Below are 21,695 nucleotides of genomic sequence, written 5' to 3'. Positions count from 1 at the left end.
CGAGGTCACAAGATTTTTTTGGAGGGGGGACGGAACTGCTGAACAACTATAGAGGAACAATCACTGGGTGGTCGCACAACTTAGTGAACATATTCAAAACTCCTGAATTGTACCTTCAAAAAGGTAAACTTTTTTTTGGTGGTGGTGGTGGTGGTGGAGGAGGAGGAGAAGGAGGAGGAGGAGGAGGAGGAGGAGGGGAGAAGAAGAGGAGAAGAAGAGGAGGATGAGGAAGAGGAGGAGAAAGAGGAGGAGAAAGAGGAGGAGGAAGAGGAGGAGGAGGAGGAGGAAGAGGAGGAAGAAGAGGAAGAAGAGATGAAAATAAATATCTATTCCTGTGCCTGCCCATGATGTTCTGGTACTTTTGTGAAGGTCATCTGGTAATTCTAAAAGTGAGCTGTTTTAAATTCTATTTTTTTGTGCTTTCTGTTTTTTCTTTTTCCTTAAAATATGCAATAGTTTTTAAATTAAGTGACTATATTCTATTAAAATTTTAAAATTTAACCATGAACATAGGGCTTATTGGCTCAGAACTGGGCCCTCAGCCCAGGCCCTGCTTCCCCCCTTGCACTCCCAGCCCTGCCTCAGCTGCCCACATCAGAGAGCTCCAGGAACATGGCAGAGATACCAAGGGCCAAACAATTGCTGATGCCTACCCCTGCCCTTGAGGGCTTCACATGGGAGAGCTTGGAAGAGGTCAAATTATTTGGCATATGGAGGTCACCCTAGGAAAACTACCAGCTGCTTGGTTCATGCCTGGGAAAATTCAACTACTGATATCATAGGAAAGTTCACAGGTGAATTAAGGAGGAAAGGAAAACCTTTTCGAACTTTGTCAATTGTGAACTTGTTTGCTTCATCTTTAATATCCTCAATGGTGGGAAGATACAGGTCTCTTGGGATGCCGCCATTCTCCTCATATAGAAATTCCACCGTCTGTCGGGCAATATCCACCATGCCTGAAAACATAACAGACCCAGTAACTCTCCACAGAGCATGCAGTCTTGAGAGGACAAGTATCTGGAGTGAAATGACACAGAATCTTTTAAACACTATTTATGGGACAGTGTACTTCTTAGAGAAGGCAACTATGTAGTTTCTACCAAGTGTATAATACTAAAGGCATTACTTCTGAGAATCTCTCAGACCTCTCTTGCAGCAATACAAGCACCAGTGTGCAAAGATCCAAGAACATTCACTGTAGCACTGTTAGTAAATAATAACCACAAAATGGAAATAGCTCAAGAATTTATCAATACAGGAAGGTTAAAAATGATGGATCATTATTATGCAGTCATTTTTTTTTTTTTTTTTTTTGGTACTGGGGATTGAACTCAGGGGTGTTCTATGACTGACTACATCCCCAGTCCTTTTTTTAAACTTTGAGATAGGGTCTTGCTAAATAGCCTTGAACTTGTCATCCTCCTGCCTCAGCCTCCCAAGTAGCTAGGATTATAGGTGGTACCACTGGGCCTGGCAAGCACCTCTTTTTAAACAAAGCCTATTTCCATGACATAAACCCACCATCTTTATTTGCTATCTTGCTGTAATGAAGCGTTATGGCAATTTTCTAAGCATAGTTTAAAAAGAGATTGTGATTATAGAAGGATGCTTATGGAAAGAAGCGTCAGAGAGAACAAACAGAAACTGTGGCTTAATATTAAAACATTTTGGAATTAAATAATCTTTCCAAATAGTGGAGAGGAAGAAAAAAAATACTATCCAATAAGCAGGAATAAGAGTCAAAGGGAGAATGCCAAAGTAAAGTTTGTGGAGGCCAGGCATAGATAGCTTCATTAACCTTCTCCGGGGGACCTGATGACAGGAGGCTGATCACCATTACAGAGGGATCCTTTGGGCACTATGAACCATCTCCTTTCAGCCTTTCCACTGCTCTGCTGAAGGGGAAAAGTCTCACCTCCATCATTACCATTGTGACATGCAGAACTACATTAACTGAGTGCTTACTTTGTGCCAGGCACTGCTCTTAGGAGTTTCAACTACCTATATCAGCCCATTTATTTCTCATATACAAATGAGACTGTTACCATACTGATTCCATTTTAAAGATGGGGAAAGCCCAAGCTCCCGCGGCTGATAAACAGCACATCAGTGACTTTAGATGTGACTGTTAACCACTAGGTTCTTCAGATTCCCAGGACAACCATTCCAGCTGCATTTAGAAGTTCATTTGAGTTAAAATGACAGGTAAATAGAGTCTATGAAAGCAAAAGATCCAGAGCTCACTGGCAGTATGGGAGAAGACAAGGTCAAGTCAGGCTGGACACTTGACGAGCACCTCTCCTGATTTTACATCTCCCCCATCTCTTCAAGCCATGCAATGAGCTCCTTGGGAGAACAAAAAGCACCAGACCTAGTTGTAAAGCACCCTTGATCTGGTCCAGGCCGGATTTCCTCTCTGCTTCATTCCGGAAGCGTCTTCGGATGGTGGGAAAAACCTTGGTCTCCCAAGCTTTCACCAGCAGGGCATAGTGGTCCTCCTGAAGGAGAGGCAACCCATGAGCAGAGGGGAGCGCCTCGAGCCGGCAGCATGCCTCCCTCCCTTACAGCTCTCGCCCAGTGGCCTCGCCCAGGTGACACCAGTGATGGCAGCAAGGGGCAGAGCCTCAGATGCCAGGGAGGAACAGCTCAACAAGCTCTTCCCTTCCCTCAACAGCCACTGAAACGCTCTGAGCTCACTGCTGCACTACTGCCACCAGACTGCCCCTCTCCAGCACCTGGACCTGTACTTGGCCATAGCCCAGCAGAGACCGACATCAACGGGTGGTGTGGAAAGATGAGCACGTCACAACCGTTCAGGCACAGCCACCCAGCTGAACCGTACCAGCACTGGCCTTGCAACCTCACACCAAAATCATTCCCTGAAGCTCATGGCAGCCATCAGGGAGCTAAATACATATGGCCACCTCCTAACCTGGGTCTTGGGCCTCTTACCTGTGGAATGTCATCATCGTCATCGTCATCACTCTCATCGTCTGCAATGGGAGGCGGGTGAGGGTCTGGGCCAGAGGTGATGAAATTCTCATAGCTGAGCTCAACTTTATAATGACAGGAGGTGTCACTATCGTATTCTATAACAAAGCAGGACGACAGCAAAATCAACCAAGAGCAAGCTAGAAAGACCATTAACTTCCTACCCTTGGAAAAGCTGGACTTCCTGAGTGTGCATCATGGGTAGACTCCTAGCAGGTGGACAGACTTAAAGCAGAGTCAAGAAGAACTAGGCATCTATGATTACCCTGAATCCCAAGATAGTTTTTATGGGTCTGATTTATTCAACTCAGAGAACTTGGAAGATTCTTTCCTATGAGAGAGAACCAAGCAAACACTTCACCCAGTTTGCAAACCAGCATCCCAGGGGCCAGATGTGGCCTACAGATGTGGCCTACAGACAGCTTCAGTTTGGTGAGCTCAGTTTTACTCAATTTTATTAAGACATTTTTCAAATAAAGAAAAGTTTATGATACACACCTATGTGCCTACCATCCCGATTCTATCACAGGCATCTTATTATACTTTGATGGCCACAGTTTTAAATCAACATTTTTTTAAAATGAGTTAACTATAAAATGAGAGGTTTTATAAATGCTCTGTGATCCTTAGCTACCTCATTCCGTTCTGCTGCCGCTAACCTGTGACAGCTCCCTGAGGTGGAAAGCGCCTCCCTGGCTGCCATGCCTCCCGCCCCCTGTTCTTTCACTTGGACTGGCCCGCCCATCCTCAGGAGACCTATGGTACTTAATTTGAGGTCTCCGTAATGGGGATGGCCCAGTGAAATGGGCTTATGGTATGCACAGCACTCTCAACCCTGGCAGAATGGGGCCTCAGGAGGAGGTGACTTACGTTGCTGAGCGGTGGCCACGGCTGCAATCCGGCACGGTGGCCCATGAGTGCCTGGGTCTGACGCAATACTGGTGCCGGCATCGTTGTCACTGTCAGATGCCATGGCAAAGGGCAGGGCCTCGAAGTTTGCGCTAATCTCCTCTGCCAGGTCAGTGCATAGGTCAGCTGCGTTACGATGGGCCTGCCCCTCGGCATAGGCAAACGGGCGGGAGCCAAAGTTGGCTCGAGTTTTGGTGTTCTGGAAGGAAAGGGCATGAAATAAAGGATTTGAAAGGTCTCTGGTTTCTCTCTCTTCATGGTACTGGGGTCTCATTAAGTTGCTGAGGCTGGTCTCAGCCCTGTGATTATCCTGCTTCAGCCTCATGAACCACGGGGATGATAGGCATGCGCCACTGCATCCAGATTTTTTTTCTTCTTTATTATTTTTATTTTTTAAATATTTTTTTAGTTGTAGTGGGATACAATACCTTTATTTATTTTCATGTGGTGCTGAGGATCAAACTCACCGCCTCACATGTGCTAGGCGAGTGCTCTGCCACTGAACCACAGGGTCACTGTCAAAACCTAACCACAGAATCATTTTACCAGCATCTGAAGGAGCACTGCTACTTTTGTCCTTGTACTGCTGTTAGAATGATGGCTAGAAGGAGTCAGAGCAGTTAGACTCTAAGTGCTTGCTAGACTGTGGGATCAGCACGTTGCTTAGGCTCACTTTGTGCTCCTTTCTGTTAACCATGCACAATGAGGTATGTACAGAAGCACACACATTTACTGCCTTTTTCCTTCTCCTTCCTGATAGAAACAAATTACTAAGATCTGCTCTCTTCTCCCAACAAGGTGATTTACCTTTTTCTGAATGTGAACCACAGGCCACATCCCACCAGAGACATCCTCAAGGTATGGTGAAAGGCGTTGCCCGCAATATGTGAAGTACACCCGGCCCTTGGCTGGCTGCCCCGGTGGAGGTGGAGTACCCTCGGTTCTCTCCCAGCCAATTCCTGCCACGTCACCTATAGTAGAGAATAGGAAGGACACACACACATTTCCTCCCTTTATTGACTCTCCAACAAACTTGTAATTTGCAACCTGTGTGGCAGCCAGATGAAGAAAAAAAGTGCCCCCTAAGTTACCAAAAGGGTAATGGCCTTATAAAGTGAGAGGTTTGGTGTACACTAGGGTCAGCAATGACAAGAACTTGGTTTTCACTAAAAGACAAACCACATTTCCAGTTCCCAAGTTTATTTAACTTTAACCCATTTAGACCCAAACTTGGGACCACCAGAAGTATTCAAGTTAAAAAAGCCCCCACTGCACTCACCAGGAGAGAGAGTCACGTCTAAGCGAACGCTCTTCCACTGGAGCAGACTGGAGCCGTTGTAGTGCACGGCTCGGCCATTGCTAGGGAAAGAAGGAGGGGGTCAAGGGCGAGATGCATCAGCCCACACAGCGGCAGGTGGAGTGCACGGGGAGGGCATCAGCAGCATGAGGGCCACCAGGAACCCTGAAATGTGAGTGCATTTCAACAGGCATTTCTCACATTTTGTGGGGGCAGAGACTGTGGTATCACTTTAGCATCAATACACCCACACCGACGTCTCCCGAACTGTCTTCATAGAATAAAGGATGCGGGCTCAAATCCATTTGGAAACAAAACCAATCTCTTATTGCAGGACAATTAGGAAGGAACGAAGCCAACAGGCACCGTGAATGTCCAAGCGAGGGAAGCAGCGGCTCCTTTCCTCAAGCTTATTTGAAGACACACCTCGATTTTGGCTTCTTATCTACAAACACCTTGTGGGAAGCTGCTGTTCTCTGAAACACTGACCCACTTTTCTTCTCTTTAAATAAAAGTAGTAGCAGTCACTCACTTGTGGAAAAGGCAAGTGCCCACTGGGTTGGTCCAAGCTCCATCTCGTTTCTCGGCTTCTGTAGCAAAGCCAAAGGAAACTATTGGTCCAGTGTCGTCATCAGTATCTCCATAGGAAACAATTTCAATTTCCCAGTAAAAAGATGGGGCCTGAAGAGACACCAGCAGAGGGCACAGTCAGGTGGCTCAGTCAGGGCCCCACCACTTCCTTGCTCATTCAGTTTGGAAGAAGCAGCTAAAGGCAATGTGCTGTGTGCTGTCTCACCTGAACTGGCAGAGGTGAGGTGGCGTAGATAAAGGTGCCCCGGGGCAGACCTCCCCCAGCGCTGGGGTCAGCCAGGAATGTGACCGAGGTCAGGTGAGATGAGAACATGCAGGCCCGCACTGGAGGAAACACTCGGGAGGGGCTCCAAGTTATCTCTTTGGGCTACAAGGGGTGGGGGTGGGGGGGAAACCTCATTCAATAAAATTGCAGACACAAATGCCTCTATCTCCCAAAGAAAACAAAGGTTATCTGATGGTATTAAAATACCAGCATATTCAGTTGTGTACATATATATAAAATAATTTTACTTTTTATTAGAAACATTGGTTTTGTTGGTGGTGCTGAGGACCAAACCCAGGGCCTCACACACGCTAGGCAAGTGCTCAACCACTGAGCCACGCCCCAGCCATATATATACAAATTTTGATTTTTTTCCCCAAAGGGAACTTCTTTTTTTAAAGGCTATCTCCTTCACCACGTCCACTCCTGTTCCCCAGGAATATTTTCTCTTTTAACTCTGTAAATGATAATGCTAATACTTTAATCAACCTAATATCATCAAATAGTCTTCTCTATCGGACAAAGCCTGTCTTTTTGACCCCCGATTTCACTGTATCCTACAGAGAGAACTGGGAGATGAGACGCAGGGAAAGACTGAGCTCCAGAGATGTGCGTCAGGTCGCCCTCATAGAGGTAGCTCAAGTCAACCTGGATGCCTGGCAATAACAGCTCGAGCACACGCTCCGCTGCTGCTGGCTGACACGGACAGGGAGGGATTCGCCATCTACAGAGGAGAAAGACCTGAGCATCAAAAGTACAGACAGAAATTCATTTGTGTTTAAAAAACTTTTATGTCAATGTGCTGACCATGGCAACTGGAGATGATGATGTTTAAAGGGACTTTTTCCTTTTATATGTTTTATTTTAATTTTTTTATGTGTAGATGGACAAAATATCTTTATTTTATTTATTTTTATGTGGTGCTGAGGATCGAACCCAGTGCCTTACACATGCTAGGCAAGCACTCTACCACTGAGCCACAACCCCAACCCCCTTTTATACGTTTTCAATGTCTTTAAAAAATAAGTTTAAGATCACAGAAAAACTGCAAGAATACAGCAAGTCTTATACACTACCTAGATATTCCAACTTATCTTGTATAATTCACATAATATACAATTCTCCATTTCAAATATATAAGTCAGTGGTTTTTAGCGTATTCGCAGAGTTGTGCGATCATCACCATGATCTAATTTTAGAACATGTTTTTCCCTGCTAAAAGAAACTGTGTACTTCAGAACTCAAACCCCATCTCTCTCCTTCTAGCTCCTGGCAACCATTACTCTGTTTCCTTTATCTATGGATGCGCCTGAACTAGAAAGTTTATGTAAATGGAACCAAGAAACATGAGGTCTTTGTCGATTTCACTTGGCATGACTTTAGGATCCATCCATGTCATAGCATTTATTAGCACTTCATTCCTTTTTATGGCCAAATAATCTGTTGCTTGGATATATCATATTTTGATTATTCATTCAACACTTAATGTACACTTGGGTTATTTTCACTTTTTGGCTATTGCAAGTAATGTTGCTATCAACAATCAAATATATAGCAATTTTTTTTTTTAAAAGAGAGAGAGAGAGAGAGAATTTTTAATATTTTTTTTTTTTTTTAGTTCTCGGCAGACACAACATCTTTGTTGGTATGTGGTGCTGAGGATCGAACCCGGGCCGCACGCATGCCAGGCGAGCGCGCTACCGCTTGAGCCACATCCCCAGCCCAATATAGCAATTTTAAATATTTTGTCACTTTTGTTTTTTAAATTAGTCTCTCATTCTCTCTCCAAATACACCTATTATAAAGTGGACTAAATAGCTAAAATTTTAAGGGCTTTCTTTCTCTGTTGTTGATAACAAAGAGAACTATTAATAAATCAATAAATTCTGCCCCTAATGTAATTTTTCAGTATTCATAATGTCAGCTCAATATGCTTTGATATTCAGATGACTGCAAGCACCTACAAAGGGCTTTGCAATGCTCATCCTAAATGTCCTCAACAAGCTGCTGGTCTTCTTTAATGACGTGTGTTGCAGCCTGCAGCCAGGTAGGAGGTGTGAGGGCTCACCTGTCTCCGGTCAGCCTGCAGGGGAGGGGGCGGGGGCCGGGCGCAGTCCCGATAGAGCATCCTCAGCCGCTCACACTGCACCTCCACAACAGCAAGTCGCTCTCCTGCAGAGGGGCACAGGGAATCTGTGGAAACAACTCCTATAACCCTGAACAGAACTCTGACTCCTCTGGAGTAGCATTGAAGCAAAATTCATTTATAGACATCATTTAATTCCTTACAAAGGAGCAAATGCCCTGGGACATCTTTGACTATGACACAGTCAGCAGCATGGCCATGTGGCTGCGTGCATGGCTTGGATGAGGCTGTTTAGATGCAGAACCTGGCTCTACTACTCTGTATTCACTTCTCACTTCCAATACAAGGGTAATAATAGTGCCTAAATCTCATGGTTTTTTTTTTTCCTTTTTAATTTTTTTTTTTTTAGTTGTAGATGGACACAATATCTTTATTTATTTTTATGTTATGCTAAGGATCATACCCAGTGCCTCACACTTGCAATGCAAGTGCTCTACCACTGAGCTACAACTCCAACCCTCTTGTAGGGTTTTGAGACGATGAAGTGAATTAACTCAGGTAGAGCCTTAAGCTTAGCTCCTAGCACAGGGCAAATAACGGGAACTATTATTCATATTTCTAATAAATGAAGGCTATTATTCTTAATATCTAAAATGATTTTTAAAAATTAATGCGTATTGAGCCAAATGCAGTGGTGTACACCTGTAAGCCCAGCAACTTGGGAGGCTAAGGCAGGAAGACTGCAAATTCAAGGTCAGCCTCAATAACTTAATGAAACCCTGTCTCAAAAATAAAAATTGCTGGGTGCGGTGGCACATGCCTGTAATCCCAGTGACTCGGGAAGCTGAGTTAGGAGTATCATGAGTTCAAGTCAGCCTTAGCAACTTGGCGAGGCACTTAGCAACTCAATGTCTCTAAATAAAATACAAAAAAGGGCTGGGGATGTAGCCCAGTAATTAAGTACCCCTGGGTTCAGTCTCCGGTATCAAAAAAATATAAATAAATAAAATAAATATCATCTTTATATATCAGTATAAAATGCCCTAGGTCCAGTCCCCAATAAAAATAAGCCAATCAATAAATTAATTAATGTCTATTGAATGCCTCCTATGAACCAGGCACACTGCTAGATATTGGAGAATATGAAGACATAGGAGGGTATATAAAAAGTGTGACCATGCACACAAACACACATCCACACAAAGGAGCATAAAGCTTCACTGTATGTTTATGTGACATAAGGCCTAAGCCCAGGCACAGATGAGTGGGCAATAACTTCATTCTAGAATCCAGACAGGCTTAATGAAGACAGTATTGACTTCGATCTTACAAGAGACAGAAATGCAATAAACAGAGAAGAAAGAAAATTCGGGTGGCTTGACACTATGAGAAAAGGTCTAGAAAAGTCAAGTGCAAGAGGTATTAACAATATTTCATGGGATGGGATCCTGGCTCAGTGGTGGAGCACTTGCCTAGCATGTGTCAGTCGCTGGGTTCAATCCTCAGCACCACATAAAAATAAAAAAACAAAATAAGGTATTGTGTTCATCTACAACTAAAAAAAAATTTTTTTTAAAAAGAATATTTCACACGACACATGGAGGTTAACACACAATGGATCAAAAAACACCTAAACAACATAAACCCTATAGCTAAAACTATAAAACTTAGAAGATGATATAGGCGTAAAGACTCTGGTTAGGCCATTTGGACTATAAATCCGCTAATATTTATTTCATTCCATTTTTAAGGTTTTTTGTTGTTGTTTTTTGTTTTTGTTTTTTTGGTACTAGGAATTGAACTCAGAGGCACTTGGCCACTGAGCTACATCCCCAGTTCTATTTTGTATTGTATTTAGAGACAGTGTCTCACTGAGTTGCTTAGTGCCTCATTTTTGTTGAGGCTGGCTTTGAATTCATGATCCTCCTTCCTCAGCTTTCTGAGCTGCTGGGATTACAGGTATGTGCCACCAAGCATGGCCTATTTCTTAAGGTTTTAAAACCATTAAAAAAAATTTTTTTGTAGTTGCAGATGGACAGAATGACTTTATTTTACTTGTTTATTTTTATGTGGTGCTGAGGATAGAATCCAGCACCTCAAGCATGCTAGACAAGTGCTCTGCTGCCGAGCTACAATCCCAGCCCTTAAACCATTTTTATAGACACAAATTTACAACAGATACTAATGGTTTTTAGATATGACACCAAAAGCACAAGTCACAAAAGAAACCTGGGTAAAGTGATTTCTTCAAAATGAAAATTTTTATTATTTCAAAGTATATTATTAAGTAAGTGAAGAAACAACCCATAGAACAGAAGAAAATATTTGCAAGTTACATTTGACTTGGGACTAGTATATCTAGAATACATATAGAACCCTTGTTACTCAATAATAAAAAGATAAATAACCCAATTTAAAAATTTCCAAGGGATTTGGACAGAAATTTCTCCAAAGATGATAAACAAATGGCTAACAAGAATGTGAAAAGATATTCACCATGATCAGTTATTAGGAAAATGTAAACTAACACCATCATGAGGGACCATTTCCTACCTGTGAGGATAGCTATAATAAAAAAGACAACACCAACATTTGTAAAACATGGAGTAACTGGAGCCCTACATGTTGCTGGAATGTAAATGATATGGTCACTTGAAAAACAGTCCCTCAAAAAGGAAAGCAATTCCTTAAAAGTTAAACATAGCCAGGTGTGGTGGCACATGCTATAACTCCATGTTCCCAGGAGGTTGAGGCAGGAGGACTGAAAGTCTGAAAGCAGGGTAGGCGAATTAGAGATTCTGTCTCAAAGTTAAGTAAGTAAGTAAATAAATAAATAAGTAAAAGGGCTGGGGTGGAGCTCAGTAGAGAACTTGCCTAGTATGTGTGAGGCCCTTGGTTCAATCTCCAACACCACCAAAACAAAACCACACACACACACACACAAAAAAAAACCCCACAGAATTATCATGTAAGCCAGTAGTTCCACTCCAAGGTATATACCCAAGAGAACTAAAAATATATATCCAAATAAAAACTTATATAAATGTTTACAGAGCATTATTCATAACAGCCCAAAGTAGAAACAACACAAGTATCCATCAAATCAATCAATGAATAAATAAAATGTGGTCTATTCATACAACAGAATGGGATTGAGCCATACAAAAGAATGAGGTACTATAATATGAATGATTATGAAAATATGATGCTGGTGAAAGAAGCCTGACCCCAAAGGCCACATACTATATGATTCCATTTACATGAAATGCCCAGAAGATGCCAATTTATAGAATAGAAAGCAGATTCGTATTGCCAGAGGGTAAGAGTAGAGATTAGGGTAGTAACCACTTACTGTGTATATGAGCAGTTTTTTGAGAGGACAGAGGTAGAAATATTAAGGAATTAGTGGTGAAGCTCACTGAATTGTCCACTTTAAAGTGGTAAATTTTATAGTCTGTAAATTATTCCTCAATTTTAAAACATTCCTGGATTTAAAAAAAAAAAAGTAAAGTAAAGTACACAGCCAGGTGCCTATGATCCCAGCAACTCAGAAGGCTGAGGCAGGAGGATCATTAAGTTCGAGGCCAGCTTCAGTCACTTAGCAAGGTTCTGTCTCAAAATAGAAAATAAAAGGATAGGGGATGCAGCTCAGTGACAAAGTGCCCCTGGGTTAAATCCCCAGTAAGAAAAAGCAAAGCAAAGCAAAGCATAGGGTTTGTGTCAGACAGTGGCTAAGGACTAATCTACTTACACTGTAGCTACAGACACATAGCCACCTAAGGGAAGAAACAGACACACCCAATGTAATCCCATGATATGAATCAGGAAACAAGAGAGATAAGGCAACTTTAAGACAGAGTCAAAGAGGGGCCAACAGTACAGCGGGCCCATAAGGTGTGTGCCTGGGTCCTTTATATTTGGGGTACAAATGTGGATCTTTGCTTCCCAGTGGTCAGGAGGAAGAGAGAAACTGTTCAATTACAGAGCTTATGGAGGCCATAAATAAGTCACCTAGTCATAAGGAGACCAACTATTTCTGATATACACTTTCTAACTATTTTGTTTAAATGACTTAGAAAATTATTCTGGACGACCTCACATACAGAATAGATGATACAATGACACCTGCAACAATGCTCTTATAATTAACCAGTAGCAGTTTCCATGGTGAAGATTCATGCTAAATAACAAGGTAGAAGCTATGCTTGGGGTTGGGGAAGGGAATAGAGCTTACTTGATAAACTTCATTTGCCATGAGGTTGGCTTAAGGTAATAGCAGACTCTATAGTGTCTGGTGTGAGAATTTAAAAGTCCTACACTTCAATGAAGAAAAACCTCGTTCTTCCCTGTCATAGTAATAAGAAACTGAGTGGTCTGCTGTGACTCTGTCCAGGGCACAGGCAAGAGCTTGGCATCAGTAGCTAGGAAAGCCAGCCACACAGGGCAGCCGCTGCTCCTGACAAGCAGCCACTCAGATCAGGGCTTCAGCAAGATGATAGAGGTGACAGTGTGGAAAGAAACAAGGTGAGAGGAAAGAGCTGGGAGCACAGTGTTGGTGGGGAGCTGGCGTGGAGACCGGTACGGCAGGGCTCAACTCCAGAAGGATGTCGGCAAGAGACATGAGGACAAGGTGGAGGCACTTGCTCGGCTACTCCTGGAGCAGCCACAGTACTCAGAGTATTAACTGGAGCAGGGAAGTCAGGAAGGAGAGCTGATTCCTGAATAATCGGCAACTCTGATTATAAATGTGGCACACTCCTGAGGCTGGGGAGGGGACACGGTGGAGAAACAGCCAGCAGGCCTGGATCTCCACAGAAGGGAGACAGTGAAAACTCAGGAGAAGGGCAAGGAGAAGATGGGTCAGGGCAAACTCAGGGCACCATTTCCTGGAGTGTGGTCTGAAGGCCACTGTGCCATAATCACCTGGGCCACTCTTAACAGCCCTGAGTTTCTGATGGTTGTTGGGCAGCATTTAATTTTTTTTCTATTATTTTCTTGGGAAGTAGTTTAACATGATTCTGACTTTTCTTAGGAATTTTCCGTTTGAGAGCATCTGGGTCAAGAAATCTATAAATCAGAAAGTTGGGAGAGAGAGACAGCTGAATCTGGGGTTCTGGTTCTCTAAAAGTGTAAAACAAGTCACGACCTCTTTTGGTTTCCATGGGCTTTGTCTTCAGGTTTGAATCGTGGCTTCCTTTGCTGTTTCAACTCAGAGATCCAGGTAACCTCTTAGGAGTACTACTTCTTCATGGGAACAGCTCCTGAGAGTGCTCCCGTCCTGTGTGACACTAAGTGCTCTCCTCTTTACACAGAGAAGTTATAAGATTTAGATCTCAGTTATTATTACAGTGGCCATATCTGTTACTTAAGTAAGACTAGACAAAGGAAAATAGTGGGAGGAATTCATTGAAATATTTTTGAAAATCTGAGGATCAATATTTACTGTTATAAATTTCATGACAGTTTTATATATCAAATAAAAGGCATTAAAAAATTAAAATCCTAAACTGGGTGCAGTGGCATGCACTACCTGTAATTCCAACTACTTGGAAGGGTGAGGCAGGAGGGTGGCTTGAGCCCCAGGAGTCCAGGGCCAGCCTGGGTAACATACTGAGACTTCATCTCTGAATGAATGAACAAATGAATATCCATTCCATTCTGGCTTCTCTTCATGCCTCACCCCTCCTAATATAATTTATTAAACAGAATTTCTCCTGAGCAGAACTATGATCCCACCTGGGCCATAAGAATCCACTGCTCTGTTACAAAGTAACCCAGTGTACACGATGTTTTCTTTGATTATTATGGGTAAGTGACCTTGCAGTAGCAAAGTTTGATATTTACTTAAAGCTTCAGGGCTATTTCTGGGAATCTGATAAGTGAATTTTTAGTCACAGTTATTAGTATGCATTTCCCACATGGTTCTCTGTTCTTTTCCAATAAGGAATACTGTTAGGTGGACAATGATCAAAACCATGTGAGACCACTGCTCTAAACTACTACAAATGTTGGCTTGTACATTAAGCACCAATGTTAATTTTACAAATTAAGACCATTTTATTCTATAAAATATGTAGAAGAGAACAACGAGGAATGGTCCTGTAGAAAAAAAGTGATTAAGTCAGCAAATTTTATGTTTGCAAAAAAAAAAAAATTGTTTGCTACAATCAATTGAAATATTTCTTAAAATGTTTTCTAAGCCAAGAATATGAAAAAAGCTGAGGCAGTGAACTAAGGACGTACCAGAAGTAGCAAACTAAACTATGGGCAAAGACCTGTCCCAAGTAATTTTACCCTAGCAGCCCAGGTAACTCATTTTCTCCCATTTTTTTCTCTAGTCACAGATCTCTCTGAGGTTTACATATGACTGGTTCTTCCAGTTGGAACTTCTACTGAATCTTCTTATAAAAGAAGAGATTTGAGAAGTAAATCAGATACAAATAAAGACAAATATATTGGGGAGAAAAAAAGAATAAAGATAAATTAAGAAATGAAAAACAAATAAATCCCAAGAGAAATGACCACAGGGAAAAAGAATAAAAAAATATGGACAGAAAAGGTAGTAGAGAGTTATGGACAAAGTAAATGGTCTAAGAAATAATAAATAATATAGATAAGAAAAATGACCAAAAAGAGGATTTAAAGAGATCTAAAGGCAAAAACAAATAACAGAAAAAATGCAAGGCAACTACCAATTTATAGGAAATATGAGGGCTAAAGAGCATGTTAAGTGACACCTACAGGGACACAAGCAGCAAAATCAAGACTGGGAAAACCTTTTAGAAAATGTATACCACGCCAAAAAATAAATAAATAAGAGAAAGAGGAAACTATGCTTTACAAGAGTTGTATAAGACATAAAAATTATACCATGAACTTTATTTGGGTCCTTATTCAAATAACCAAATGTAAAAGCAAATATGATCTTTATAGGAAAACTAGGAAGTGAAATGCTGACTAGATGTTTACTAATATTAAAGAATTATTAATAAACCTTATGGGGCTCTCCCAATGAGCTGTATCCCTACCCCCCACCCCTTTGATGCCAGGGATTAAACCTAGGGGCACTTAACAACTAAGCCATATCTCCAACCCTTTTGAGTTTTTATTTTGAGATAGCGTCTCACTAAATTGCTTAGGGCCTTGCTAACTTACTGGGGCTGGCTTTGAACTTTTGATTCTCCTGCCTCAGCCTCTTGAGTCACTGGGATTACAGGTGTGCACCACCATGCCCGACTGTAGCCCTTTTTATTTTGAGACAGGGGATTATGAGGTTGCCAAGGTGGGCCTTGAAATTGCATTGTCCTGCTTTAGCTCCCTGAGTTCATAGGGAGGATCACAGGCGTTAAGTTACTGTACCCAGCTAAGAGGTCTTATATTTTAGAGAAACATACCAAAATATTTACAGATAAAATAATATCTAGGATTAAAATTATCCCAGGGATGATAGCATAGATGAAGCAGGATCCCCTGTGAGTTGAACTATTAAATTTGAATGATGCAAACACGAGGGTCTAGGACACTGCCCCCCTACTTCTGTATGGTTTTGTACTTTCCCTTAACACCTACCCCCAAGGATGGATGTCAGTGTAAACTCAACCTTGAATTCAAATGTAGCCCATGACAATAGTCAGAATATATATGCCACCCATTAGGGACTTCTTATTCATATTTCTGATAGGGAAATAAAGGCAATGAATTAATATAGATGGAGAAAAGAAAATATTCTAGCAGGGGCCTAAAGGTAAACTGAAGAATGCCTGCTTCCTCGCTGGTATGACTGAAAGCTTTTGACTTATATCTGTAGGTCTGGGATATAAGTGAGTTGTGATATACACTCTCCTAGAACTCAGCTGCCTCATGTATGAACACAGTTAATAATCCATTATCAAACAGTAGAGGTGCTGATTATGTGCCATCAAAGAGAGTGGTAAGGAAAGGAACAGGTACTTACCAGCACTGCATTCCTGGGCTACCAGGTTAAGAACTTCAACAGCTGCTGGACACTGCTGTATGAATTCTTCACAAAATAAGCTGTCTTCTAAAAGCTGGGCCATGACCAGGCATGCTCTTAATGTTAAAAGATTTACAATATTTCAAAGTCATCAATGTTTACTCTCTATAATGTCAACTGTGAAAAACATTTCAATCAATTTTGTCCCTCAGTTTAGACTCTCTACTCCTCTTGCTTTTTCTTTTCTTAAAATATTTACTTTTTAGTTGTAGGTGGACACAATTATTTATCTATCTATCTATCTATCTATTTATTTATTTATTTATTATGTGGTACTGAGGATCAAACCCAGTGCCTCATGCACGCTAGGCGAGCGCTCTACCACTGAACCACAACCCCGTTCCCTTTGCTTTTATTCTTGGCTGGACTGGCTTGGAAATATACAGTCAGTCCTCCATATCCATAATATCCACAGGAGTTTTGCATCTACAGATTCAACCAACCACAGATCAAAAATATTTGGGAGAAAAAAATTGCACCTGTACTGAACATACACAGACAATTTTTTGGTTTGGTCATTATCTCCTAAATAATACCATCTATCAATTAGTTATAATGTAGTAGGTATCCTAAAGATTCTATACAGGGCTTAAAATATACAGGAGGATGTGTGTAGGTTCAGTGCAATACAACATCGTTTCATACAATGGCTGGAACAACCACAGATTTTGGTATCTGAGGCAGGCCTGGATTCCATCTCCCACAGAAGTCCAAGAACGACTGTATTAGCAACTTTTCTCACACAGTAACTATTGATCTGCTTAGACAGTCTCCACTAAACAGAAATGCAAAATGCCAGGTGACCAATCTTTTTTTTTTAACTGTAGATGGACACAATGCCTTTATTTTTTATGTGGTGCTGAGGATGAACCCAGTTCCTCACACATGCTAGGCAAGCACTCTACCACTGAGCCACAACTCCAGCCCTTAGGTGACCATCTTAAAAGCTTTCTCTAAACTGTGCTATTTGGACAATAACAGAGTTCCAGAAGCAAGAGAGAAAAAGCTATATGCTGATTTCTCTCTCAGGATTCAATGTACATATTAGAAGTTTCTGAGAGGTTCCATGGTCAGAAAAGAAACTTGTTACTCCTATTTAATGGTAAATAAATGTATTTGCGGGAAGAGATTGCTTTCCTTTCCAACACAGATACTGAGCATTCCCTGGTCTTCTGGTTATCGGTTTGGAAAATGATGGACCAGAAACACACCATTGTGGCTGAAGCCATTTGAAAAAATGGCAGTGTTATTCCTGTGACAGAACAAAGTGCTTCTGCCAGAGCAAATCATGCAACTCGTGTATGCATTCCACATGTAGTAGCTCAACTGCTTGCTTATTTTTTCAGGAGGACAGCTCAATTTTATTTCCGAGTGCAGAAACAGGATGCAATAAAAACTGCAAAAATCAGGCACTGCAATGAACTACAGTAAACAGTACAAGACAGTGGTTTCTGTTCAACAGCTGGCATGAGCTTCAAGCTGTAGACCCTTAAGCCCGAGGTGATAGGGCCCACCCAGCACCCCAGATAACCTGGGAAGCATCTGGGGTGGGTGCTCACCTCGTTCTTATTTCAGCCAGGAGCCGGACGACTGCCATCACAGGTGCAGAGCCATCTCCTGTTGCAGGAAGCGAGGTGTGAATTGAGAGACTGCCTTCCTGTGGAAGCAGCATGGACTGAACTGCCTGCACTACTTTCTCAGTAATGGATAGTTTGTGGAGGGGTAGTGCCTAAAGGTGGGACAAGATGGGGACAGAAAGTTAAAGTAAAATCATCAGAGAAAGTCATAAACCAGATCAAATTTATCAAAAATACAAAAATACTATGGAATATTCCTAACCAATAAAGAAATTAATTTTGTTATCTAGAGGAAAAATTTTCATACAAATGTAACTCTTCAGTAGTTACAACCAATATATAAATAAATACACATCACAAGTAAAATTTAAAATACCAAAGTATCTGTTTCTTTACTAGGCAAGTGCACGTTAACTATTGCAGAACAGCTACGATTTTCAGTGACATTTTATAAAATATTTCAAAATCATCTTACCTCTGACCTTGGAACACAAAGTCTAGACAATGGAATAGTCAATGTGTCTGACGCTTGAGAAGTCTTTCGACAGTCTATGGGTGGAAATCTGACTGTAGCGATACCTTCCTGTTCATTGATAGAAGCCACTACTCCAATGCTTCCTGATATTCCTCTACCTAAAACCTAGAGACAGAGATGGATTAGCACTACCTGTCAGCTCTGATGTGTGTGCAGTTATCTAAAGTGACAAGCAGGAAGTGTCCGTTTACAGCTGTCATTACCTGCACTACAGTAATCATTTATTCTAGTGTGGGTATTAGCCCAGGATATGAATCAAAATAGTAGGTTTAAAGTCTTACAGCAAGGTGATCACAACATGCCATCATCTCAAGCTTGCCTGTCTTCCTTCCATTTTCTTTCTTTTTTGGGGATACTGCAGACCAAAACCCAGAGACACTCTACCAGAGCTACATTCCCAACTGCTCTCTCCATGACTTTTTTAAAAAAAATTTCTTTTGAGACAGGTCTCACTAAGTTGCTGAAGCTGGCTTTAAATAGGGATTCTTCTGCCTCAGCCTTCTGAGTTGCTGGGCTTACAGGTGTGTGCTATCATGCCTAGCTCTCAAATTTTCAATTCTAAAATATTGCCAATATTAATGACCTTAGAGAACACACATATTGCAGTTAACATTATAAAGTGTTGCATTAGTTTTGAAAAATGTAGAGTACCCTGTAGATTAAAATTCATGTTGCTCAGATTCCTTATTTATTTTGAAGGAATGAGGGCTGGGTTTTTTGGGGTTGGTTTGTTTGTTTGTTTGTTTGTTTTTTAGCTGCTTCTGTATGGGGGAAGCAATGAGGGGGAAATGGCGGTGGATTACCTGAACCTCAGATCCTATCTTGATTGTCTCTTTGAAGCCTCCAAGTGCACACAGTGCAGCGACAGCCTGGCGAGCAATTCTCTGAAGTTTGGCAAGTTTTCTGCCACTGCTGCTGCCATTTTCCAGAATGCTTTCTGCATGTTTCCCCAGTTGTGGAATGTACATCAATGCACGAGACAGAACCTAAGCACAAGAGGCAGTCTGGGTGTCAGGAGTTACACTTGGTTGTTTGATGCCAGGGATAATGAAGTGTTTACCACAGTTCCTGGGTTGTGTTTGTGCTGAAGGAATTTTGGATACAGGAGGTACCAAAAAAAAACCCAGGTGTGGCCAATGACTTTTGGATACAGGTGGTACCAAAAAACCCCAGGTGTGGCCAGTGACATATTATATACATACCTTATATAATCAGACAAATCTGAAAAATACACTACCTAAAAATATGGGAGAATCAAACACTGTGCTTCTAAAAGCACTAAGATAAAGCAATCACTCGTCTGAAGGAAGCCCATCTCAGTTTACTGCCTACCTTCAGCACTTAATTACTTTTATGACTTCGTATAAGATGTTCACTTGAAGAATGACTATGGAGAGGGGGAACTGATTACAGATACTTGGTTTTGTGACTTGGCTACTATTATAATGATGAATTACTTACTGATGGGGCACTCAGGCAGTGTAAGTCACAAAAAGGCCTCCTTAAAACTTAGTGAGTACACTTAACACATCCAATAAATGAAGGCTGCATGACCTCCCAATGTCAGCACCAATCTAACACAAGCGAGAATAGGCACTGCCATTTCTCCATGAGAAACTATCCTGAGCCAGCAATCTCAGGAGACAGAGTTTAACAGAGTAGAAACTGCTAAATCAAAGCAAATTCCAGCAGAAAAGTAGTCTGTATATCTGGCTAACTTGGAAAGTCTTTCTTCACTAAGACATCCATTGCTGTGCGTGATTCTAAGGCTGGGGTGGAAAGTAGCTCCCTTCTTCCCTCCTCAGGTAAGCAGCAATGCCACACTAACCTTTTCTGCTGTTGTGGTCCATATTTGAGCCGCATTAGATTCAGGTGCCATTAGCAAGCTATGAAGCAAAGCGATCACTTCTGCAGCCATGCTGTTTGCCACATGCCCACTGATGAAGGGTCGGACAGGGTCAGTCCTGCAAATGTCAATAGGGAAAACTGTCAATACCCAAGGAGGGTTAAAAGTGGTCAAAATCAGCACTAAGAAGAAATCACTTCTCCCATGACAACCCTCTCAGAGGGTTTTATGTCGTAAAAGCCTGAGTCTGGCCGTCCCTACTCTCCCTGTTCCTGGCTGGACCTGTAGTTACACATTTCTGCACACACTCCCATCATCACTATCTGTCATGTTGTGACATAGCCCAGAACTGGGATAATGCCAGCACCATGACCTTGAACCTCCAAATTGTGAGCTAAGTAAACCTCTTCTCTTATTGAGCTAGCTATTTCAAGTATTTCATTACAGTGATACGAAGCTAATAAGACACTTTGAAACAACAGACCTTAAATATTTTATTACATGAGCCATAGAATCAAAGAAAGACCCTGTGCTGCAGCTACTCTTTGCTTGCAAGTACAAACATCTTGTACAAACTCCTCCGAGGAAATACTCCCCTATCCCTTCTATTCCTACAAAAAAAAAAAAAAAAAAAAAAAAAAAAAATTCATGTGTTCAGTGGGGAAGTCCAGTTTGAAAGGAAAAAACGCTGCAAAACAGGAGTTTATTACCTATTTTGAAGCATCCCCTGGCTCTCTACATAATGTCCACTACATCAGGAGCAACTCCCTGGGCCTCCATTGGACAATCTCAGATCTACCTGAATGGGTTTGCTCCTTGATGTAGCCCCAGACTCTACTTTGAGAGCAACTTTTACAATAGATGGGTATTTTTAGGCCCCAACCATCATTTTCAGTAGGTTAAAGGATGAAAAATAAGCCCATTACAAAGCCAATCTGAGACGAATGGACAGATTCTATCAGTGGCAGGTTTACCTGGCGAGTTCTGAGTTCCTCTCTCTGCAGATGGAGGTTTGGGCAGTTTTCTTTTTGTCACCTGTGGACAGTCCACTCACAGTCTCTGGATTGACAGACTCTACTGGTGGCCCAATGCTGACGATGAGGCCTGACTGTGCCCACTTGGTGGCTTTCCGAAGGGCGGCTGCAGCCTCTTCTGTGATCACTTCGCAACAGCCACCCTGGGGGTTGATTTGAAGAAACTCGTTTCACCCCCAAGCACTAGGCACTTCCAAATCCCCCTCTATTACCAAAGTAATCCAGCAGGTTCATTTGTAAAAAATTCTAACGTCAAATATTACACAGAGAATATCAAATTTCCATAAACATCCCATGCTCTCACCCAGTCTGAGCAAGTTGTGAGTCCTCTAGATTTTGTTCCTGCAAATCACAACTTCCATAACCATGGGATCCTAATACACACACCTTTACAATTTACTTTTATCAGTTTGCCACACACATATTTTAATAGTTGCATACTATTTTATTTTACAAATTATGAATTTCTTTAACCAATCTCCTATTTATGGGTACATGGACTCTATTTGGTTTTTCAAACAAATCTCTGAAAAACATGCAATGGACATGT

The 21,695-nt window shown here is 41.7% G+C and overlaps 1 protein-coding gene across 3 annotated transcripts in view; it reads right to left on the bottom strand.

The window, feature by feature from the left end:
* Positions 1-21,695, bottom strand: part of Hectd4 (HECT domain E3 ubiquitin protein ligase 4) — a 178,055-nt gene that overhangs the window by 35,721 nt on the left and 120,639 nt on the right. For all 3 annotated transcript variants that reach the window (XM_077796126.1, XM_077796127.1, XM_077796128.1), the window contains exons 39-53: positions 21,086-21,288; positions 20,094-20,229; positions 19,069-19,251; positions 18,206-18,370; positions 17,713-17,882; positions 16,094-16,209; positions 8,122-8,225; positions 5,994-6,155; positions 5,730-5,878; positions 5,180-5,259; positions 4,708-4,871; positions 3,862-4,099; positions 2,953-3,089; positions 2,372-2,498; positions 819-956 (exon numbers count right to left, since the gene is read on the bottom strand). In XM_077796126.1, the coding sequence (XP_077652252.1) occupies positions 819-956; positions 2,372-2,498; positions 2,953-3,089; positions 3,862-4,099; positions 4,708-4,871; positions 5,180-5,259; positions 5,730-5,878; positions 5,994-6,155; positions 8,122-8,225; positions 16,094-16,209; positions 17,713-17,882; positions 18,206-18,370; positions 19,069-19,251; positions 20,094-20,229; positions 21,086-21,288 (2,272 nt within the window). The remainder of the gene's footprint in view (positions 1-818; positions 957-2,371; positions 2,499-2,952; positions 3,090-3,861; positions 4,100-4,707; positions 4,872-5,179; positions 5,260-5,729; positions 5,879-5,993; positions 6,156-8,121; positions 8,226-16,093; positions 16,210-17,712; positions 17,883-18,205; positions 18,371-19,068; positions 19,252-20,093; positions 20,230-21,085; positions 21,289-21,695) is intronic.

The sequence above is a fragment of the Urocitellus parryii genome, chromosome 3 (genome assembly GCF_045843805.1).
Source record: "Urocitellus parryii isolate mUroPar1 chromosome 3, mUroPar1.hap1, whole genome shotgun sequence".
Classification (NCBI taxonomy): Eukaryota; Metazoa; Chordata; class Mammalia; order Rodentia; family Sciuridae; genus Urocitellus; species Urocitellus parryii.
This window is presented reverse-complemented; position numbering and strand designations above follow the sequence as displayed.